Genomic DNA, 22,230 nt, shown 5'->3' on the forward strand with positions numbered 1-22,230 from the left:
CACAGTTTCTCCTGTTCTGTTTCTTGTCAGCTGTTCCCGCTTATCCGAATGTCTTCAAGTTCCCTCCTGTTTAGGGTCGTCTTCCTTTCAATTTCGTTTGCAATGTTCTCTGTATCTCTGTCCTATCATTACACGGCCAAATCATATCGTCGTTTCTGTTGTTAGTAAATTTTGGGTTCCAGGTTATTCTTTATAAATTCCGAGGCTTATTTTTATTAGGCTTTTTAGCATTGTGGTTTTTCCGACGGGTGAGGAGCTGGCCCACCGCGTCAACCCCCAACCTGGAGGACCAGGTGATTTTTTCTCAGGGTGTTCTTCCCCTAGCCTTTGAAGAACCAACTTTTATCACTACAAGGCAGCAGCGTCTGGTTTTGGTCCGCCCCGGGGATTTTATTTTCCCGGTACCCTCCATTTCTGGTGAGCATTCCCCAATCCGCCACGTGGGGAGGCGCCCGATGGGAGACCAGCAGGATACAAAACGTGGCTCTATATGGAGCAGAAATTTGGCAACTTTCGGAACAACAAAAAAAGAAGTTGAAAATAATGGAAATAGAGTTCCTAAGAAGAGCGGCTGGAATATCCAGAAGAGAGAGAGTGAGGAATAAAAGGATTAGAGAAATCATGAGGGTGGACCGAGACCAAGATGGAACGACGGAATTACAAGAACCATGACAGAGTGGAAACTACATCCGGAAGGATGGGAAAATAAAGAAGAATGGAAGAAATTATTGGGCACCGGAAGACCGAAGTAACGGTCAAGAAACGGAAGAAGAAGAAGAAGATTATTCTTTAAGATCTTCCGTTTTGAATCAACTGCTTGCTGTCCTTTTCGCGTCATTGGATACGACTCTGCGGCGGTTTAACCCACGTCGCAGCTTCAGGCCCATTTTATTCCAGCTTGCTATTGTGCTTCAGGTCAGCCTGAACTAGTCGTGACATTGTCCGGTTTCTTTGGGATTCGTTCTATTTTCCTGCGTGCCTAGACGCGTACCTGCCGAAGGTCTTCAGAGCAGCTGGAGTGGTCTTCTGATCTGCAGTCATCGATCTCCGGTTATCTTGGCCGTTATCTCCGGCAGTGGGATGCTGCAAGGACAGCAAGAGTGGTTCTACTGTAATAGGGTCATTAATCGCGGGAAGGAGCGCCTGACGGGCGCAGTTTCCATCTTGTGAAGATTTCCGCCTTCTGGGTTGTTGCGCTGTGTAGTCTGGTTGATGTTTACCGACGTTTCGGAGGTCATACTGCCTCCGTCATCAGGGCGATGATATTCATTACCTCTGAAACGTTAGTTAACATCAACCAGACTACAAGGCGCAACAACCCAGAAGACAGAAATCTTCACACTCTGATGACGGAGGCAGTATGACCTCAGAAACGTTGGTAAACATCGACCAGACTACACAGCGCAACAACCCAGAAGACAGAAATCTTCATACTCTGATGACGGAGGCAGTATGACCTCTGAAACGTTGGTAAACATCAACCAGACTACACAGCGCAACAACCCAGAAGACAGAGCAGGTGACTCCATAGACGAATTTTGACGGCTGCCAGGCAGTCGCAATTGAATGTGGTATTCACAAACTGTCCATACCGAGTATTGACGTGCACGAAAGTTGCTTGACCGTTGTGATCTAATTGCGTTTGGTCTGTATTAGGAACCAGCTGTTAACACACGAAAGGAACACGATTATCCACGTGCATGTCGACCGTCAAACGATAAAAGGGCGCTTTGTCAGGAATAACGAAACAAATGAAGGAAAGTTATTCAAACGTCAACTGCAATTTTGACTTATTTTAATAAGAAAGTGTTTTATGCAGATGAACTAGTTAAAGGTAGTTTTGGTCGTGCAGTTTGACTTTACGAGGACGGGGCACAGTTGGTAGACGTGTGGCATTTGCAATGCTGGTCAGTGGATCCTTGCTTTTGAACGGCTGAAGGTGTTTTATGCTTTGTGCATCTGGCATCTGGTGTATTCGACAATGCCCGCTCCCGGGAAATGACTTGAAGGGGGTGAAGAGTGAGAGAGAGAGGAGAGACATACAGCGCCTCTGTATTGTCCGCATTTTCACTTGTGTGACAGCAGAGAAGAAAACAGGACTCACCACTTGTGTTGAAAGCGCAAAGCGTTTCACTCCCCCCTTCCGCTGTCACTTGAGGTTCGCATAACTGAAGCTCCGAAGTGTCACCGAGGCCTCATTTGTCTTGGCCGCTTGTGGCCTCATAATCTCTTCTGTGAGTACATCCTGCAAGATAAACTTTGAGGTTAAAGATTTCTGCTTTAATTAAGGACAAAGGCAGAAACTCGTCCTGGCCGCTTTGCCCTTCTCGGGGACGAGCCTCCGATATTCACAGGGTGGACCCCATTGCCCCCTGCTGGAAATCGAACCCCGGTCGTCCGGTCTGTAGACGCAGTTCTCACGCAGCTGCCAGTTGTGCCGTGACAGTACTTCCTTTCGAGTGGGGATTTGTACAGCACAGCTGTGACGTGGAAAAAGCCACAGTCACCCTCATAGATATGACAGCAACGTTTAAGTTTTCGGACCGTGCGCTGGGATTGGATCGGACTGAGTCATTTGTGTGCAGGCGCAGGGAACTTGAAGAAGTCCGCTGGAAGTATGAAGAGTTGGTCAGGGTATAACTTAATAGGGGCACGGCCCGCCACCCCCCCCCCCCCCCGATCATGGCGGCCATCAGCTGAAATGATCTTCCCCCCATGCCGCAGAGGCCTTCAGCCGAAACGGCCCCTCCCTCTCTGGGTTCAAACCCCAGAGATCCAACCAACCAAATTCCTTTGGACAACTTGCCTGACGGGATAACCTTCCATCAGCAGCAACAGATCCCAGTTTGAATGGTCGAGGCTCCCGCCACGACGAAACCCCGCTAGCGTTAGCAAAATTTCCGTTTTTATATTAAGACCCTTTACCATTTCCAGCAATACGCCTTGTGCGCAGGAATGGTTTGACCTAGGTAGGGACGATGCTTGCGCTTGCGCAGGCCTCCGCCCTCAGTTAGCTTTTTGGTTGGCAAAGTTGCTGGCTGCTGTAACTACAGTAGTTTTTGTGCGGTTGAGGTAATTTTACTCAGGTTAGCACGATGTTCTCGGGAAGAGATACATTTCCGATGTAAGCGTATATTTTGCGTTCAATGCAGGATGTAGACTCCGTTTTTGCAGGTTGACTGTCTACTTTAACCTCGTGGTTTCGGTTTGCTTATCCTTGCACCTTAATTGTTGCAGGCCTACAGGCAGAGCTCTTCTACGTCAGGGAGGGGGTCATCAACGAGTACGCTCTCAACTTCGTCGTTCCTGTTCCGGCGCATATCAGTGACCTTCACTTCACGTGGCAGAGCCTCGCCGGGCGACCGGTAAGTACCTCACCACGCCTTCGTGGCCAACGGAAAGACGCACATTTCGAGTCGGGATATGCGAGGAACTCGAATGCAGCGAGCGTCCTCGCCCCTCCCGAAGGTTTTGATCATTGAAGAACCGTGCACTCCCTCCTCACACAAGTTAGACGCAACCACATTTTGACCTGAAAGGCAATACAGTGGCGCAGATAATACAGGGTTATTCATAATTCCCTGACACATCACAAAAAATCCCGTCTTCAATGGTACAATGGATGGTAACATAGGACATGCCGATAGAAAGAGAAACTTTCTCTCTCCCTCTTGCTCCTGTTAGCCTTTGGCACATTTATCTGTAAACGATAAGAATACTTGAAATATGTACTCCGTGGGGTACAGAAAAGTTGCAGAGGCGTCTTTTATGGTATTTTTGGTGTGTATGATGTCACATAATTCTTATAGCTTCTGATAGATGGCGGCATTGACAGTTCTTATTGCCACTTACAGATGGCAGCACGATCAGTTCATATAAATGATAAATGGGTGCTCGATTGGTAATGACATCCGACGCCAGAAGTCTGAGCATCTGCTTGTATGTTTGCGTGCTTATGATCGCGCGTGTGTGCTGATTGGTTGGTGTCTGCCTGCAATGTGATCACAGCCCGAGAGACTCTGAGAGGCGCTGTACGATCGACGGTCTGGTCTGGGCCTGCAGCTCCTATTTCTTCTGGTTGTTTACTTCCTCCGCCCCCTGCCTCTGTCCATCCACACATCTGGCCTCTTCAAAAGTTTCCAGGGCACTAGACAGGTCATTCCTATCTGACGTCAGTCAGCACTCGAAACGGCTCACAACACACTTCCATGGCGTCAGAAGCTAGCGTGTGAAACAATCTTTGATTATAGTTTGAGAAAACGCAGACGTATCACGAAATTGAGGTAATTTGTAATTGATAAATTCGGCTAGCTTTTGTGTGCAAAAGGAAACGTTTAGAAGAAAGCAGAGTCGTGAATTCTTGGACTGTAGAATATCAGACGTGAGGAGCAGTCAAGTTACAGGGTCACTGGGTCGAACAGCAGCTATCAACACAGCTACAAAAAGAGCCCGTCCTGTGTTTGTGACTGGAAGCACGGCAGAACTACACCACAAATTCAACCAGTTCTTGTCTTGCACAATCCCGTTCGAAGTAAACATGTCAATTCTTCCGCTACTTAACAAAGTGTCGGATCGTATATAAATCACCGCGTTTCTGTCGTGGTTTTTATTCTCAGACACCGAAGCCCACTTCGTCTCGTCAGCTGGTCATAAGCCTTGTCCATGACAGCTCCCACTTCTCGCGGGCAGCGATTTCAGATTCCATTATCTTTTTTTTAAGTAGTTCAGTTGCGTGCGTCTGCTTACGCCATATTTGAATTCTGAAACACTTGGCGTGGCACGTAATGGAACAACTGGTTGTTCCAATATTCTCGTAATTAAATAAGAACTGTTGATGTGCGTGATAACAAATGTAGGCCCACGTTTCCAATTATGTTGAACCACGAACAGGTCCCCGTATAAGCTGTTTTATGAAAAAGTACAAATTTATTCGAAGAAGCTGGTGTGAACTGTAATCACAAGCACGTAAACCAGCGCGTAACCAGAAATCCCCGTCACATATATTAGTAATTTCACTCATTTTGAGTGCCTCCACGTTACAATGTCGTTTACAGAAGAGAAGGATCTTACGAAATTTTCTAGTCGAACCACATTTCATACGCGATTGACACTCAAAAACACGCGGTTCAACTCGAGCTTTTTCGACACGCAATAACCAGGAATAAACTCGATGTTATTTGACTTCCGTAGTTCCTGCCGGGAGCCGGGAAGAAGCATTTGCCTTGCAACTGTCAGCGCAGCGAAACAGTTTGCATGTTAACGCATTGCAGTTTCCGTTGTTAAGGAAAGATCAGTAATAAATTTAATTTTATGTACTGCCTTATTACGCTTTTCTACAAAATATGTTTCTGATTACTTTCAGTATTACTTCAGATTTTACGTCATTCTTGACTAGACATTTTAATGATAATGAACAATAAATAAACGGACGTTGAGATGTTGACTAAAATGTGTCAGTAGTTATCCAAGTGATGTTTTACCAAAAATCTGTTCAGACGCAGAATACGCACATTGTGATTCATTTGTTATGTAGTCCTTAAAATAAATCAAAACCTCAAATCATACGTTTATGAGGTAAGTTAATGTAAGTGCTATAAGCCCACAGAAAGTTCTGTAAAAATATTAAGATACACGTAATGTTGCTTTAGGTCCCAAAGTAAATTGGACCTTAAAGTGATCCAGACTAACCCAAAACTAACATTTTATCGTAAAATTTATGGCCGCAGTACGTAACTCATCCTGCAGTCTGAAAGGAACAGAACGTTGCAGTAACTGAATCAATCCTCAGGTGAAAAGTTTGGGAGTTCCCAATCAGCTGGGTCCCGTAGGAAGAGCTGACTGACCTGTCACTAGACCAGACGCTTTTGTTGAAACACCGCGTTCCCAACAGAATACTGGACTTGTGCTTTGCAGCTGCCGTACCTCATCGCCGTGGATGTTCCCACCAACGACGCACTCGGCGCGCCACGCCTCAATGTGTCCACGGAGGGCAGCGTTCCGACCACCACCCAGACGTTCCGTGTCGCCCTTCCGTGCAGCGGACTGAAGGACGCCGAAGTGAACGTGTCCCTGAGCGTGAACATCACGTTGCACCGCGCGACGAACAACGTCACGGCGCTGCTGTTCAGGCGTCGCAAGATCTGCCTCAAAGGTCAGTGGTGCAAGAACTTCCTATAGGTCAAACTATATGCAGTGAAGCACTGACAGTGTGGTAATTAAATAAGTTCGTCTCTGAAGATTTCTGTCTTCTGGGTTGTTGCGCTGTGTAGTCTGGTCGATGTTAACCAACGTTTCAGAGGTCATACTGCCTCCGTCATCAGAGTATGAAGATTTCTGTCTTCTGAGTTGTTGAGCTGTGTAGTCTGGTCGATGTTAACCAACGTTTCAGAGGTCATACTGCCTCCATCATCAGAGTATGAAGATTTATGTCTTCTGGGTTGTTGAGCTGTGTAGTCTGGTCGATGTTAACCAACGTTTCAGAGGTCATACTGCCTCCGTCATCAGAGTATGAAGATTTCTGTATTCTGAGTTGTTGAGCTGTGTAGTCTGGTCGATGTTAACCAACGTTTCAGAGGTCATACTGCCTCCGTCATCAGAGTATGAAGATTTCTGTCTTCTGGGTTGTTGAGCTGTGTAGTCTGGTCGATGTTAACCAACGTTTCAGAGGTCATACTGCCTCCGTCATCAGAGTATGAAGATTTCTGTCTTCTGGGTTGTTGCGCTGTGTAGTCTAGTCGATGTTTACCAACGTTTCAGAGGTCATACTGCCTCCGTCATCAGAGTATGAAGATTTCTGTCTTCTGAGTTGTTGAGCTGTGTAGTCTGGTCGATGTTAACCAACGTTTCAGAGGTCATACTGCCTCCATCATCAGAGTATGAAGATTTATGTCTTCTGGGTTGTTGAGCTGTGTAGTCTGGTCGATGTTAACCAACGTTTCAGAGGTCATACTGCCTCCGTCATCAGAGTATGAAGATTTCTGTCTTCTGAGTTGTTGAGCTGTGTAGTCTGGTCGATGTTAACCAACGTTTCAGAGGTCATACTGCCTCCGTCATCAGAGTATGAAGATTTCTGTCTTCTGGGTTGTTGAGCTGTGTAGTCTGGTCGATGTTAACCAACGTTTCAGAGGTCATACTGCCTCCGTCATCAGAGTATGAAGATTTCTGTCTTCTGGGTTGTTGAGCTGTGTAGTCTGGTCGATGTTAACCAACGTTTCAGAGGTCATACTGCCTCCGTCATCAGAGTATGAAGATTTCTGTCTTCTGAGTTGTTGAGCTGTGTAGTCTGGTCGATGTTAACCAACGTTTCAGAGGTCATACTGCCTCCGTCATCAGAGTATGAAGATTTCTGTCTTCTGGGTTGTTGCGCTGTGTAGTCTAGTCGATGTTTACCAACGTTTCGGAGGTCATACTGCCTCCGTCATCAGGGCGATGAATGTGCCAACAACCCAGAAGACAGAATTCTTCATACTCGCCGCTGTAAAAACCTCATACATGTTCGTCTTTCTTCGAAATGTTTTTGCGAGTCAGCTTTTCTGAACTTCGTGACTCACCACCGCTCTTAACATTCTTCTTCGTCTTCAGCTGTTTTATCAGACTCACCGGAATCAAAACTGCTTCCATCAAATTACTTTGTTTCCGGTGTAAAATTCCCAGAAGAAATAAGTAAAGTATTTGAACGTCGGGGAAATACAGTATCAAGTTAATTTGGAGCGAAAAACATTACGTTGGTTACGTTATATTGTGTAGGCGTGAACGTTAGAATGGAGCTTAAAAATACAATTGGAGGACATGTTTATTTTTATTTACGAGCAGTGCATCGTTACTGCAGCGAAATTCGACAAATGTTTTTTTATCAATCTTTCTTGCACGGAATGTTATCACAGGACTTATTATTCTATACGCGTAATTGAATATTAGGATGAAACTGTTATCCCTCCCTAAAGCCAAGAGCGCTTGTCTTCTGCAGCTGTAACTTTAGTTCGCTGTCCATGCCTTCTGCATTGCTGTATAGCAGTTGGGTCCGTTCAGTTGCACCATAAGTTTGTTTGATTCTGTTGTCGTTTATCTTTCTCTGTTCGCAAATTATTTTTTAGCTTAAAAAGCTGCCTATAAAATTAACCAAAGAATAATCTTTAATGCCATCAAAACAGCAATAGTGGGTTTCTGGACTGCCAAATTCTTGGATTTTGTCCATCGTCTGGTATTCAAAATAACGAAACCTTTCGGAAACTGAATCTGTTTCCGTCCTCTGTTAGAGGTCCTGGTGTAGTTTCTGGGCATTTTCTGTATAAAAATTAAAATTACAAGAAAACACTTAAACTAGTCATCTTTCCCGATGATCGGGGTGTGATGCCACTGGAGTCACATGACTTAATATGGCGTCACTAGAGCTGGGATCACTGACAATGCTTTCTTTGATACATGAGTTACGTGTTAAGTATACCAGTTTTCGAAGTTATTTATGCATTGTAGTCAATACTATTACTTAAAAATACGTATTCAGTAGTTTTAGGGTTGTCATTTTAACATTTACCTTGCGTTTTTCGCTCTTAAACTCGATAAACCGATCGCACAACTGCACCAACGGTTTACCTCTCTTCGAACTGACGCCAGGGACTGGCACATCGCCTCTTGTCACCATCTGATAGCATGCTGCCAAACTAGAGGGCAACTTCCGCCGATTAACCTCTTACCCCGATCGTTTCCGAAACGTTGTGTTCTTTTGAGGACCAGAGGAAATCGAAATTTGTTGCTGTGGAGGAATGGACGAAAGTCTGTACGCATTCTCAAGCACTAATACTGTAGTACACGGAGGTGAGTCGTGACTCCCCGGTCACTTTACCCCTGGGGAAAGGACCCCGACTCTCCACTGTGTAGGACGCTCAAAGCCAGTTTAGAAGGAATTTGAGTTCGTCTTGTTACGTGATTTGGCAAATGACGTGGGAATTTCTTTTTTCCCGGTATAGCGACTGGGGAAAAGCTCTGTGTTCCCACCCCATTTTGTTCTCGATAAAATGTGTGACAGGACAAATCAAATAAATAAAGTTCCCCCTGTGTTTTGCTGGACCAGATGCCAGGACGAACAGATGGACCAACACGTCAAGCCCCAGCGACGTGAATTTGTTGAAATATAAACACTGTCTTCTTCTGTTGCCGGAAGTATGCATTTAAGGTTCTGTTTACTGTCAGCAAACTTATGACTATTTACAGCAGTTAGGAGTTCATTCAAGTCATAACATGGTGAACTACTAAAAACTCCAGGCTTCAGATGGAAAGTAGTCAACGTTTAATTACTGAGACTCCGCGTGTTTCCAGGTCTAGCCGTTTACGCGCATCGAATAACTTCTGCCTCCCTTTGTGCTGGAAAGTCGCTCGGGGAAATTATATTTCGTGGTTGTGATCAAGTGATCGTCTCTCAAGTATTTCAGTCCCATGGCGATGGTCTCAGGAACCTGTGGTTACTCTCATGAGTGGTTCATCTCTTCATTTCTTGAAGCAAATTGCGCCTGGTTACCATCTTATTTTATAAAATCACGTTCCATTACCAAATGTTAGTGATTGTCTCCCATACATAATTTTATGAAATGTTTACAAATTGTTAAGGGCTTTAGAGGCGCAACGAACAGACATGCATTCGCTGTTTCCAGAAAGTTCTCTCCTTGTGTTACCAACAGTTTTCCAGATGATTAGACCTTCCCCTAGAAATGATACCAGCTATGAAATACCTCCGGTAGGCACCCACCTAACTGTATAAACGGCCGGAGCGGGAGGCTGTCCACTCATCTTCCTCTAATTCCTACGTTAGGAACGCTCGGATTTGTATCTTCTTACGTCTTCATTTCGGGATACGTACAGCACGTGAGTTGTTAACGAATGAGTGTGGCTGCCGGATTTTAAATGTTTGGAGCCGAAGCTGGTCGAAATAATATTCATAAATTTAGTCCGTACCGCAAAGAGAATACTGCATCGTTGAAAAGATAAGTTGGTTGATGCTGTTTATTCTGAAAATCAAAGGAAAGCCACAAATTCGTGCAGTGGGCAAAGTTCAGGGTTACTTGTTTTTAACGCAGGTTTTGCGTGTCTACTTTTACCTTTGGACTTGGAGGCTTTGAAGTAGGGACTGGCGTGTGTCTGGTCCTTGCCTGCTCCATCATCAGGTTGATGACTCACACAGGAAGCAAGGACCTCTGAAACGTTGGTAAACTATTTCCATATTACGTGGCGCTACAACCCAGAAGACAGCCAAATTTAATAAAAGGTTGGCGGAGGAATATGCCATCCCAACACATCTTTACCTTAACCAAGATCAGCTCTTATCGATTTTCTTGAAAACGCACGTCGTAAAGAAATTGTTGCATGGCTTAAAATCAGTACGTAGACTACAAGTCTTCGTCGATGTGATGCTCAGGTAAACGAAGTGTTTCGTCTGTAGTGCTGCCAGCTTCACAGTCATCCTTGTGCCTGTAGAACAGCAAAGAGCGCATTTCGAAGATGTGTTGTTTACACCTTTGACATCGTATTGTGAAATGAACATAACAAAGAACACGTGACTTGAAAGGCCGAGGGTTTGTGTTACCTGTTTTATTTCGAACACAGAAGCCAGACGGAAGCTGACGAAGTGTTCCAGGAACACAAATCTCGCATCACCCCCTTCCCCCACCCCTAGTCGGCCCATGGTTTGTTTTCCAACCCTGTCCCTCTGATGCACTGACTGACAGCAGCGCCGTGGTGTGTTAACTATGAAGTTAATGGACTGGGCAAACAAGAGACTGCATGTTAGCGCCGAAGCTGATGAAGTGAAATGGGGAATGCCAGGCGTACGAGATAGAAGACAAAACAAAGAAAATAATAGAAATAAATGGAGAGCTATTAAATAGAGAGAGATGGAGGCTTCTTAAGTGACTCTAGAAATAAATGGATGCGGACAAGCTAGTTAGCTGAAGTCAACAGAATTAACGGAGCGTATACAGGGGAAGGAGACGAATCAAAGGAATATGCTTCGTCCCTTGTAAACATTTCTTTCTGTTTCTTGCGTTATGACATCCTGTCTACTGTTTGCTTTTACTCCATTGGCGTAGTGTTTATACTTCCCGAAAATTGATTTAGATATTTAAGAATAAACACCGGACAGATTTGCTGATAAGTGCGGAGCGTAAGAATTCCGGTGCGTTCGTCCTGTTACTGCGGGATGGACGTGCAGTCGTGCCTCAGAGGCAACATAAGGCTACCAGCGCCACCATCGATTGGTAAAATAAAACATTACATCCAGAAAATTATGTTATGTGAAGTGGTTGTTGAAATTGTCCGATGTACATGAAAATGGCTGGACAGTCGCAAAACTTCTCAATTTCTAATGGTAATGAAACCCATTCAACCGTTCTCCAGTTGATATATGCATACTTACAGACGGACGGACGGAGCAGTTTCAACAGGCAACCCGCATGAATACGAAGCGACTTTTTCAATATTCGCCCTACTAGATTACCGGGTTGGCCCTTTTATTTTTGTGACTACGTTTGGGTTTGAACCCTGGTCTTTTTGAAAACTTCACGTAGGATCTGAAGCATGGTAAGGACGGCAATTTCGTAACGTTTGGGAAGGGGTGGAGAGTACGCGATGAAATCGGCTTGAACCTGACACCTCCTTCACAGAAAGCCACAACTTTGCTTCTGGACAGCCATCTTAAAATTGTAGATCCTGCCCTTTATTTCCATTCAAAAGACAACGAGTCGCCTGCTCATTTGGGTAACATGAAATATTCTGGCGTCACCGGACTAAAGTGTACGCTTATTTTGTGTATGTATATAATAAAACATGCAACAAACCTGTACGTATGCAACAAGTTGTACTTGCCAGCAGCACCCAGCACTATACGTGGTGATAACACATGCGTGAGCCTGCCTGATTTATTCGGAGAGGAGGAGTATGGCTTCAAATAGTTCATGTGGCCACTGAAAGATGGCAGCACGATTTCTTCGGCTTTTAAGGTTTCAAGGTGGTCATATTTCACTCTGAATTGTAAAAACACCGAAACAAAAGCCCTTCGCTGCCAGAACGTATTAGTAATAGTCAAAATACAACAAAAACGTTTACAGCACGTATCCGAAACTTGATTAATGTTATTGTTGGTTTTATGTATTGTCAGTAAGGCCAAACGTAGTCATTTGGTTTTGTGTTACATAATCTTCAGAATTGCGTTTTATATCTCCCTTCGTCGATGTTTTTTTATTATCGATGAATTACACTATGCACTGATACATTTGAACTTAATTGTCAGTTCCCGGCTCCAGGCTGGAACTGCATGTTTCACCGCCAAGAGCTACAAGGTTTTCCCGACACATATATCGCACCATACAAACAATAACATCATTTTTTCCTTTTTTATGAAGTTCCTGCCGGGAGCCGGGAAGTGACATTTGCGTTCAACTTTATCAGCGAATGCACTGTACTGTGTTAATTCAATCTTACGTCATTATTGAATACTGCGTTGTTTATCAAAACAATTATAAATAATTATAACTATTAAAATGACACATATAGTGATACTACCTACTGTTGTAGAATACTGACGGTACTGAATAAACAGTCTCTTATTTCCATATGTTAAAACCACATTTATAGAATAACTGTGCCTTACTTATAATCTTAAAGTTTCTGTGAATGGCGTTACAGATTCAAGTTATTAGTTGTAAATTATTACGATACTGCGTACTATTAAGTTTTGTGCTAACCTGATGTATTGATTTATTCCAGTCTGTTAATAAGAACTGGCCCTTGCTGCCTGGCTGAGTGTGGTGTGTGTTCTGCACACGTGATTGCAGCTATAAATAGCTGACGAAATGTTCAGTCTCAGTGTTATAACACATGGCAGTGACGCTGTGAGATCGGTTGGAGATCGAAAATAATCTGTTAATACAGGAATCGTCTTCATAAATCATTTCCGTTTCAGAGGAAGTCATTGTTAAGCTAACTCTACGTGTCAGTAAACAGTGTAATCGCCAGCTCCGAGGTCGAACTCGTGGTTTGACCACCCACCGAGGCAGACGCTGGGATTTTATTGTCGGCCCAGAATTCTTTAACGAAGTACGTGTGTCAAAGAATCTGTTTGCGAGGGTCGCAGGCAGACCTCGGATTTTGACCGCTGGAAGGCAGCACTGGTTAGTTCTTTGTCACTCAGCTGGACATCCTAAAACATGCAGACTCTCGAGATGTTAAGAACTTCTTGGATCTCAATACTTTGACATTCCGTTTCAGTATTTCACCCCGACGAGGTCGAATTAATGCAAAAAAATTGGCGTATAGGATGTGGAGTCACAGCGTGACACCACCCGCTTAATTAATAACAAGTCCTCAGTTTTGCTTGTTATGTAGTGTCTTTCGTTTCTCCTTCCCAGGAACAAACTTGAATCAATAGGAAAAGAAAGACAGAACCTGTTCCTGCAAGTTCACAGTTCATTAGTTCCATAACGCAATCCACTCTTCGTGTTTGTATTTTCTTGCTGTAGACTAAGGTTATGCAGGTGTTACACCGGAACATACATCGTGATGTTTATGAATGTTGGATGAGACGGAAGAATGTGGAAAACATCGCCGTTTGGCTGTAATTGGCGGACTGTTCTCTGCCCCCCCACAGATAACGGCTTCGGTGGAATGAGCCAGGTTGTGGTAGTGGATCCTCCACAAGTTGAAATAAGTTCCGGCAGTATATTCTACATAGCTGTGGGATGCGCATGCGCACTTATCACTGTCATCATCATCGTGGTCACAGCCTACTATGTTCGGAACAACAAAACAAGGAGACAAGGAGAAATGTTGCAGTAAGTACAATGTTATATTATGAATATCATGCGCAATTTTCACCACACAGAAACTCCCCCCCCCCTCCCTTTTCCCCTTTAATACAGAGTAATCGAAAAGTCACGCAACCTAACCTAAAATATCTGATTACTTCTGTTCAACAAAATCAGACTGGATTATTGTGCACTATACACGAGGCCACGCAGGTCATGTTGTAACCTCTTGCTCCAGTCCCACACTTGCCTTCAAACACACGAAGTGCGAAGGTGTTTATTTCACTGATAAAAAAAAGTGTTTGTTGGCGAACGCTATCTCACCTCACATATATTTTTTTCTTTTAAGTGCACATTTGCGTCATAAGCCATATTCTGCCGTAAAATAAACTCCTAAAATCTTGCAGGTGAGTTGCTCGGCGTCAAAAACATCATCACGCTTTTTTGTAAATGTGGCTTGTTTCTTGAGGTGCCTCTTTCGAGTCCCGAAAGCTGAATTTAGAACAGTTCAGGGAGGAATTTTCCAACTTCTGTAGCCCGTATATAGTTACTTTATTTTAACCTTTTCAGATACAATGTTAATTTGAGACCTAGTATTTAACCATTTTGTAATTTAGCTATCACGTTAGGGCCGTTTTTCAAATTTGCGTCTTTCAAATAGTATACCAGCATTTCGTTTCCAAAATCGGTGTTTCCTGTTCTTCCCGCCCCTCCGATGTCGTTAGCCACCAGAGGGTGGGGCTTTGTGTTATGGCCGCAGTACCTTCCTCCAGTGGTTGCTACTCGGTGTGTAATTTGAATTTCGAATTCTTATTGTCGAAATTATGTCTGGGGAGCAACGTGGAGTTGAAACCGCATTTTTCAAAATCTGGCCCGAGAGTAGCGTTACCCACGCGAAGAAAACGTTCCTTTTGCAGACAAAACGTAAAATTGCCGATATCTCGTTGCTCATTGGGATTTGATCCACGTCTTTATTTAACTGCTAGTTTAAGCTGGAACAATAACTCCATACTGGGTGGCCAGAATCCCATTGCGAGGAGAAGATGGGGTGGGAAGACGCTAAACTTTGTACCAGGGGATGAGGCGTATTTCCATGGATCAACATCTGTTGCCAACCATGGCCGGTTGATGCAATTGATCCGCGGACTTGATCCGCTGGTCTTCCACACACCTATTCGAAGCATTCAGAACTCGGAAGGTGGAACTTGTTGACGTTCTTTTCTGCAGGGAGTCTCGAAACGGGTCTAGCAGCAGCGCGCACGGCCACGCCACCTTCCTGACGGCAGAAACGCCTCTCCCGAACAATAACTTCACCGGTACTTCGGCTTCCAGTTGCAAGTCTGGGGCGAGCTACGCCAGTTTCAAGAGACTGCCCAGCTACACCGTGTTGGACGATCGGGCGGGGAAAGACATCCACGAGCGCATCGCCGAGCTGACGATACAGAGGTGAGTCGTGTAAGCCACTGGCCGATATCGACGGGTGTACCAGTCGCCGAAGCAATTTCCGCGTCTGTTGTTATACCCGTTACAGAATGTGTTATTAAAAAGAACAAAGGTTATCTTCATCACAGATATTAAAACCATTAACTCCGAGGCTCTCGATGTCAGTAACGTTAGTCTGATTCGCAAGTTCAAATATGATACATCAGTTTTAAATGTAAAACAAATACATCGTTTCTGAAAATAATAACACGGCAGGAAAGTTTAATCCGTCTTTGAATAAGAGTACGTTCTTTGCTGATTCATATTTATAAATGCCTTTAGCACTGGGAAATAAATTTGTCGAAACGTCTACGGTTCTGAGTAGGCCCTGACCTACCTCATTTTAAACACCATCATCAGAGCCCACCTAACTTGAAACTTATATACGCAATGGTAACCAAATGGACTCAGACTCACACCCAAATGCCCGCAGTGGAACCAGAACTTACCTAACCTAACCTAACCCATCCTAACAAAACACAGCCTAACCTTCCTGAAGCTAATGTAATACAACCAAACTCTTCCTATTCTGATTTAAACCACCCTAACCTTATCCAATCTAATATACCCCATCCGCACCGGACCTGTATTGACCTGAGCCAACCTGCCCTGACCTAACTTAACCTAACCTCGCATCCTAACCAAACCAAGAGAGGTGCTTAGGTCCAACCTAGGGCCGCTTCTGCCTCACAGGGCTCAGCCGCACCCGACACGCTCCGGATAGAAGTCGATTTCGATGTTAATGGCTACGCCCCGCAAACGGCCCCATCCACTTTGACATCCCACATGCGGGACTATAACAACAGTAGATAAAATGCGCACATTTTCTCGTTCGCTTGGCAAACGTTGTTTCCTTTTTATGCATTGGCATTGATTCCACTGTATACACTGTCGCGACACGAGACAGCAAGTAGTTGTTATTGACAGTCAGTGCCGGCAGATGTTTCTAGATCTGAACAGTGCCTTGTTGATGGTGCTGTTCGGTTGGAGAGACTGACGAAAAGCGTGAAGACTTGAGGATAATTGGAACCACTGAAGTGCATCCATTCTACGTATGCCTCTATTTTATGCAAGCAAGTCTGTCTCCGAGGGAAACGTTTGTGTCATTTTCACGTTTAAGTTGGACTCGGCTTGCATACACGTAAGTTCTCATTGCTCTTTATTGCAAAAGGAAAGTCAAGCTCACATTGAAAGGTTCAGAATTCTGGATGTTTGGAATGATTTTGTGTCGTCCTCACAGGTGTCGCGTGCGCCTGCGCACTGTTGTGCTGGAGGGAACCTTCGGCCGTGTGTACCACGGTACCTACACCGAAGAGGAAGGCGTAGAAGAGGACGTTCTGGTCAAGACTGTCACAGGTGGGGAAACCGAAATTATTATTCACGCCTCAAAATGAGTGGTAACTTAATGTACCACTTGCATTTATACTGTGTTGGGTATGATCCTAGAATAAACAATATTTGTATGATTTGAGGTTTTCTGGGTTGTTGCGCTGTGTAGTCTGGTAGATGTTTACCAACGTTTCAGAGGTCATACTGCCTCCATCATCAGGGCGATGAATGTGCCAATTGGCACACTTAACTATATTTACAACTGGCCCAGTCCACAACAAACAATAATGGAATTGGCGTTATCCGACTTGGAAGTAACAATCATAAATCAATAAAATCTCAATACAAAACGAAATATTAAATATAAACACCAGTCCCAACATAATAACATAACCAAAACCACGAACTAGAATTCAGGTCTGAGACCACGCCGGGAGCTGAAAGGCAAATGCCTGGAGGCAAGTAGCTGCACCGCGAACCAAAGCTTATTTTTGGACGTTGGGTGGGGGTAGGAGATGGACTGGAAAGGGGAAATGTCCAAACATGGCGTTACAATACACAGAATACTGCGCTTTGTCATGAAGGTAAGTAAAGCCACATGAAACGCTCACCTTTTGTTTCGGACTGAGAATCGTAAGTCGATCTCTGTTGTTTGGTTCCTGTCTAGGAAACAATTTATTTACACCCTGCATAGGTGAAATGCATTTCAGATCACTGTATTGAACACTGCAAAACAATGGGCCATGTTATCTTCCTTTGGAAATATTTCAGTTTGGTCCGTGTACCAATTTCCATCAGAACTCGTTCACAGACAGGCCGAGAGGGCTCGCGGCAGGCATCTTAGCTGATAGAGTGTCGTATCATACTGGCAGATGGGTTTGTGTTCGCTCTTTCAAACGCAAGACACGTTACACTGTTATTTTAGTGGGTTTTATTTTCGCGTATTACCAGCTGCCTGCGGTGCGTCAGTTCAGTCTTAGCTTTTTATTGGTGTGAACCGGCAAATGTTAAGGATTTCGCACGAGTTGGTCGCTTGCTTCACTCCCACTTTGCACATTCTCCAGACCAGATCCTTCATAACGTTTTCCCTGTACCGTACGTCAAGAAAGCAAACAGGAAACTGAGGTGAAGCTCCACACATTCTTAACACCAGCGCTAGACGGAGGTGAATGGTGAGCTTCATGCTACCTCCGCTTTACTCCGAGAACATAGTCATGGTGGCTTCCGGAGTGGGTCTGGTTATCGAAGCCAATAGAAGCGCCCTGACCCCAACGGGAATCCAACCCCGGTCGTCCAGTTACGGCGCCTCAGCCTAAAGTGCGGTTGTGACTGTGTAAACATTTTGTGCCAACATGGCGACGGCGAAATGGTCAAGCAATCGGCTGTTCTTTATGGAATCAGAAGTTTACCCAGAGCCCGCCACTGGTCCATATCCTGAGCAAGATGATTTTAGTCCACTGCCCGATACCATTTCGTTAATATCCACTTATCCATTGTACGTTTTGGACGTTCAAGTGATCTGTTATGATCACAGTTTTATTTTTGTGTGCATTTTTCATCTCTCCACGAGTGCTACATGTTTACTTTCAGACCACGCAAGTCAGGTGCAGGTGTCTCTGCTGCTGCAGGAGGGCATGACAATGTACGGCCTGAGCCACAGCAACGTGCTGTCAGTGCTTGGAGTGTCCATCGAGGACCACACAGCCCCATTCCTTATCTATCCACATCGGGGAGATACAAACTTAAAGAGGTAAGTGTAGAGAGGATTTACAAAGCCATCAATCAGTTTCCCAGCAACTGATTTACTAGTAAATAAGTGTTCGTATGGATAGGTTTTTACTGAAAATAGTAACTCATTTTTAGCGTAACTCCGGAGTCTGTGTATGGCTACTCATTTATCACCAGTAACTTTTGAATCAATTTAAACTGGTGTAAATTTCATGTCGCCTCTCGCCATAACAGTACCCGCAACACAAGCATCGGTCTGTCTTGAATTAGGCCTGCAATGGGTTTCTGTACTCTAAAAGTTAAAAGTGAAATTTCCCAGCTGAGTGGTGTATATGTAACTATTGTCCGAGGCACGAGAGTAGACGTGGCCTTGTCAGCCGTTGCTTGTGTGGCAGGGGGAAAGTGGGTTCTGCGCAAGCGCTGGTGATGTGCTATCAGTCAGTACATTAGCTCACGACGTACGACCTGTATAAGCTGCGAGTGTTTTTCGGTCCGCTAGTAGCACAGAATTCTACCTCACCTCCCTCAAAGATGTCAGGTCTACTCTCGTGTCTCGCAGACAATAGCTGATGTGTGGAAGCATACTTATCATCATCTTGCTGCAGAGAAACTTCTTCTGAAGAAGAAATGGAAATTGAGGTTTCTATGGGATTGAAATCTCTTTATGCGAAACAAATTAGAATTTTATTATATAAAGTCTGTAGAATAGGAGGCAGGAAATTTACATCACTGTGGCTGCAGGTTCCTGCAGACGTGCAAACTGAGTGCCGAAGGCATGACGCGGGTCCTGACGACACAAGAGGTGGTGGCAATGGCACTGCAGGTAGTTCATGCCATGCAATTCCTGCACAAGAAGAGACTGCTGCACCGTGACCTTGCGACGCGGAACTGCGTAGTTGACCAGCAGCTGAAGGTGCAGGTGGCAGACAATGCCCTGTCCCGTGACCTCTTTCCTGCAGACTATCACTGCCTGGGTGACAACGAAAATCGTCCAGTCAAGTGGCTTGCCATTGAAAGTCTGGTGCACGGAAACTTCTCCGCAGCATCCGATGTGGTAAGTGGGCCCATTGCTGTGAACAAACTTTTTTACACCTTGATTTTCCACCATAAAGAATTCCAAAATTAGCTGTACACGTGTTTGAGGTGAGAGTAACTTTAGCAGCACTTACTGTAGGGTCAAATATTTTGGTGTGTTTGTAGGTCTTTAAGAATTTGGCAACATTTGTTGAGGTCATATTTTTATAGAATTAAAAACTACAGCTTGGCATCCACACAAAAACTGTGTGAAGCTCAAGTTTGATGGCAACAGCTGTTGAACCTCCGGAGATTGACATGTAAAATGCCGACTGGAGATGGATGATATACTTACCTACACTTTTATATGAAGCTTTTTAATTTGTTAATAATTATAAACATAATGACTGTGAAACTTTGAAGTTACTGGCATATGTGAGATTTTAATGTATGTTACTTATAGTCAAAATATGTTAATACTAGAAATCAAAACATACAGAGTATTGTTCATTCATTTTCTTGTCCAGCAACGCCTAAATATTATTTTTCCAAAATTTCGCGTCGATAATTGCCTTGTTGTTAGCTAGCATCGAATCCGATTGCGTGCAGACTTTGCCCACCTTTGGACATAGAGTGTTGTTGAATAACTACAAAAAGAAAATGCTGGTGACATTCAGTATCAATGGTACCGACCCACACATTAATGCTCCAGCCAACTTGATTGCCCCATTCACATATCGCATGTGAATTTTGCTTCATGTAATCATAAGATATTCTCCAAAAATCTCAGATAACGTTCATGTTCCCATAAAAGCCACTCACGGTGAGACGATAATAATCATGAGGCATAGAACCTTGAACTTGCGAGTAGTGATATGGATACAGGTCTTCATCCTGGAATATTAAATGGTGATTGCGATGTTTGACACCGAAATCTCAGCCAATTTCTTATGCACTGTGACAGATTCTGTGTCACCATCTCGTTTGATTGCTGGTGTCCAGCAAGTGTGCAGTTGAGCCCTTCAAGTGGTGGTTTTGGTAGGACATTGCCAGTCTCCCTCCTCCTCTCATCCACCTGGTGAGACGCCAAAACACATTAGTGTCTGGATACCTTCTGCATAAGTCCTGACTGTGTCATAGGCCTTGTTTCCACAAGCACAAAGAATCAAATTACATATCACAGTATTCGTGCAACGCGAAGTTCATTTTGTCTACCCTTTCTTGTTGGTATCGTACTTCATTAGGGTAAATGCACAGTACAGCAGTTAGATTGCTTTTGTGTGCCGAGTGTTGATCACTGCCAACTGAGGTACTGCAGTGGTTATCTTCCTGTGCTGTATGTCATGTCATATGACCCTTGACCTTCCACAGCATGACTAATGCACTTCTGTAAATACTCATTTTTGTATTGTTTTGAGGTTTTCTGTTAAGCACTTTTTTCATACACCCTGTGTGTGTGCATTTGTATGTGGAGGCGGCTGTGGTGTTGTTAATTATTGTTTTATAAACACCAGCATTAAGTTAAAACCTATAAGAAGTGGCAACGTGTTCTCATCCCTTATTGTTCCGTCATCAGTGGGTATTGATGTGGCAGAGAACTAATTGTTTTGGTTGGTATAATGTGAAATACGTCTTTATGTTCGCAGTGGTCGTTTGGTGTACTGCTGTGGGAGCTCACAACACTTGCCCAACAGCCGTATGTGGAGGTGGACCCCTTTGAGATGGCTGCCTACCTGAGGGATGGTTACCGTCTTGCACAACCAGTTAACTGTCCAGATGAGCTGTAAGTTTTGCTCTTCTTGGCATTCTATATTATAGGCTTCATTCACTAACTGCTGTTAACTTTATATTTGTTAAATATTGCATGAAGCGTGTTGGCAACTTGTAAGGTGCAGTGCTGTTTATCTGTCTTTTTGCTGTATTTCTGAAACTGCTGAGTGTATCTTGATAAACTTTCTTCTGGGTTTACACTGAAAGTTGGAAGTTAAAATTTTGTTTGTTATTAGAGTTAGTTTGAGGGAGAGATGACCTGCATTGAAGGGATCAAATTTATGTTCAGAATTTAGCCGCATTTATGAATCTAAGTAACAGTACTTTGTATATGTTTATTTTACACTCCATAAGCATACTTCGACTTCCCCTGGTGGGATGACCGATAATCAAATTGATCACGTTCTAATCGATCGGGATAGACAATCAGATGTTGTAGATGTGTGATCTTAGGGAGTGGAATGTGATACTGACCATTATTAAGTGACAGCAAAATTGAGGGCAAGACTTCCGGTCAGAAAACAGGTGGGACAGATATACAGAATTGAGAAATTCAATGTCAAAAGACTGAGCAATGTAGTAACTAAGCAAGATTATCAGTTAACAATCTTGAATCGCTACATTGTCATCTCCAATGTTCTGCAATCAATGCACAATCATCTGTGGTGGAGCTGGAGGGGATTTTCTGCTGCCCATAATTTGAAAGAACGAACATTTAAATCTTCAAGCCTTAATGAAGTTGGAATTGTCATTGGGAAATTAAAATGTTATAAATCTCCACATATCGACTCGGTTCCAGCAGTACTAATTCATGCAGGTGGTAGGACACTGCATTGAGAGATGCACAAGCTTATAGTCTCAATTTGGAATCAGGAAGTACTAACAAAACAGTGGAAAAATCATTTGTTCTCCCTGTCCACAAAACTGGTGACAAAACTATCTTTTGTCAATGTCATACAAAATTTTATTGAATATTCTTCTGACGCGGTTAAGACCATTTATGAATGAGACTATCGAGGATGATCAGTGTGGATTCTGCCATAATAGGTCAACTATTGATCAGATATTTTGGATGTGACAAATATTATAGAAAAAGTGGGAATATAATGTGTCACTA

At 43.9% G+C, this 22,230-nt stretch overlaps 1 protein-coding gene across 2 annotated transcripts in view; it reads left to right on the top strand.

Annotated features, from left to right (window-relative positions):
* dnt (tyrosine-protein kinase Dnt) overlaps nt 1-22,230 on the top strand; it is a 75,092-nt gene that overhangs the window by 44,043 nt on the left and 8,819 nt on the right. For both annotated transcript variants that reach the window (XM_022065533.2, XM_087348340.1), the window contains 8 exons: nt 3,238-3,365; nt 5,914-6,151; nt 13,634-13,817; nt 15,018-15,236; nt 16,513-16,628; nt 18,192-18,351; nt 19,071-19,383; nt 20,990-21,126. In XM_022065533.2, coding sequence (XP_021921225.1) covers nt 3,238-3,365; nt 5,914-6,151; nt 13,634-13,817; nt 15,018-15,236; nt 16,513-16,628; nt 18,192-18,351; nt 19,071-19,383; nt 20,990-21,126 — 1,495 coding nt within the window. The remainder of the gene's footprint in view (nt 1-3,237; nt 3,366-5,913; nt 6,152-13,633; nt 13,818-15,017; nt 15,237-16,512; nt 16,629-18,191; nt 18,352-19,070; nt 19,384-20,989; nt 21,127-22,230) is intronic.

This window comes from Zootermopsis nevadensis, unplaced genomic scaffold (assembly GCF_977971745.1).
Source record: "Zootermopsis nevadensis isolate Lab colony 2312 unplaced genomic scaffold, Znev_1.0 Znev_ptg000002l, whole genome shotgun sequence".
Taxonomy (NCBI): domain Eukaryota; kingdom Metazoa; phylum Arthropoda; class Insecta; order Blattodea; family Termopsidae; genus Zootermopsis; species Zootermopsis nevadensis.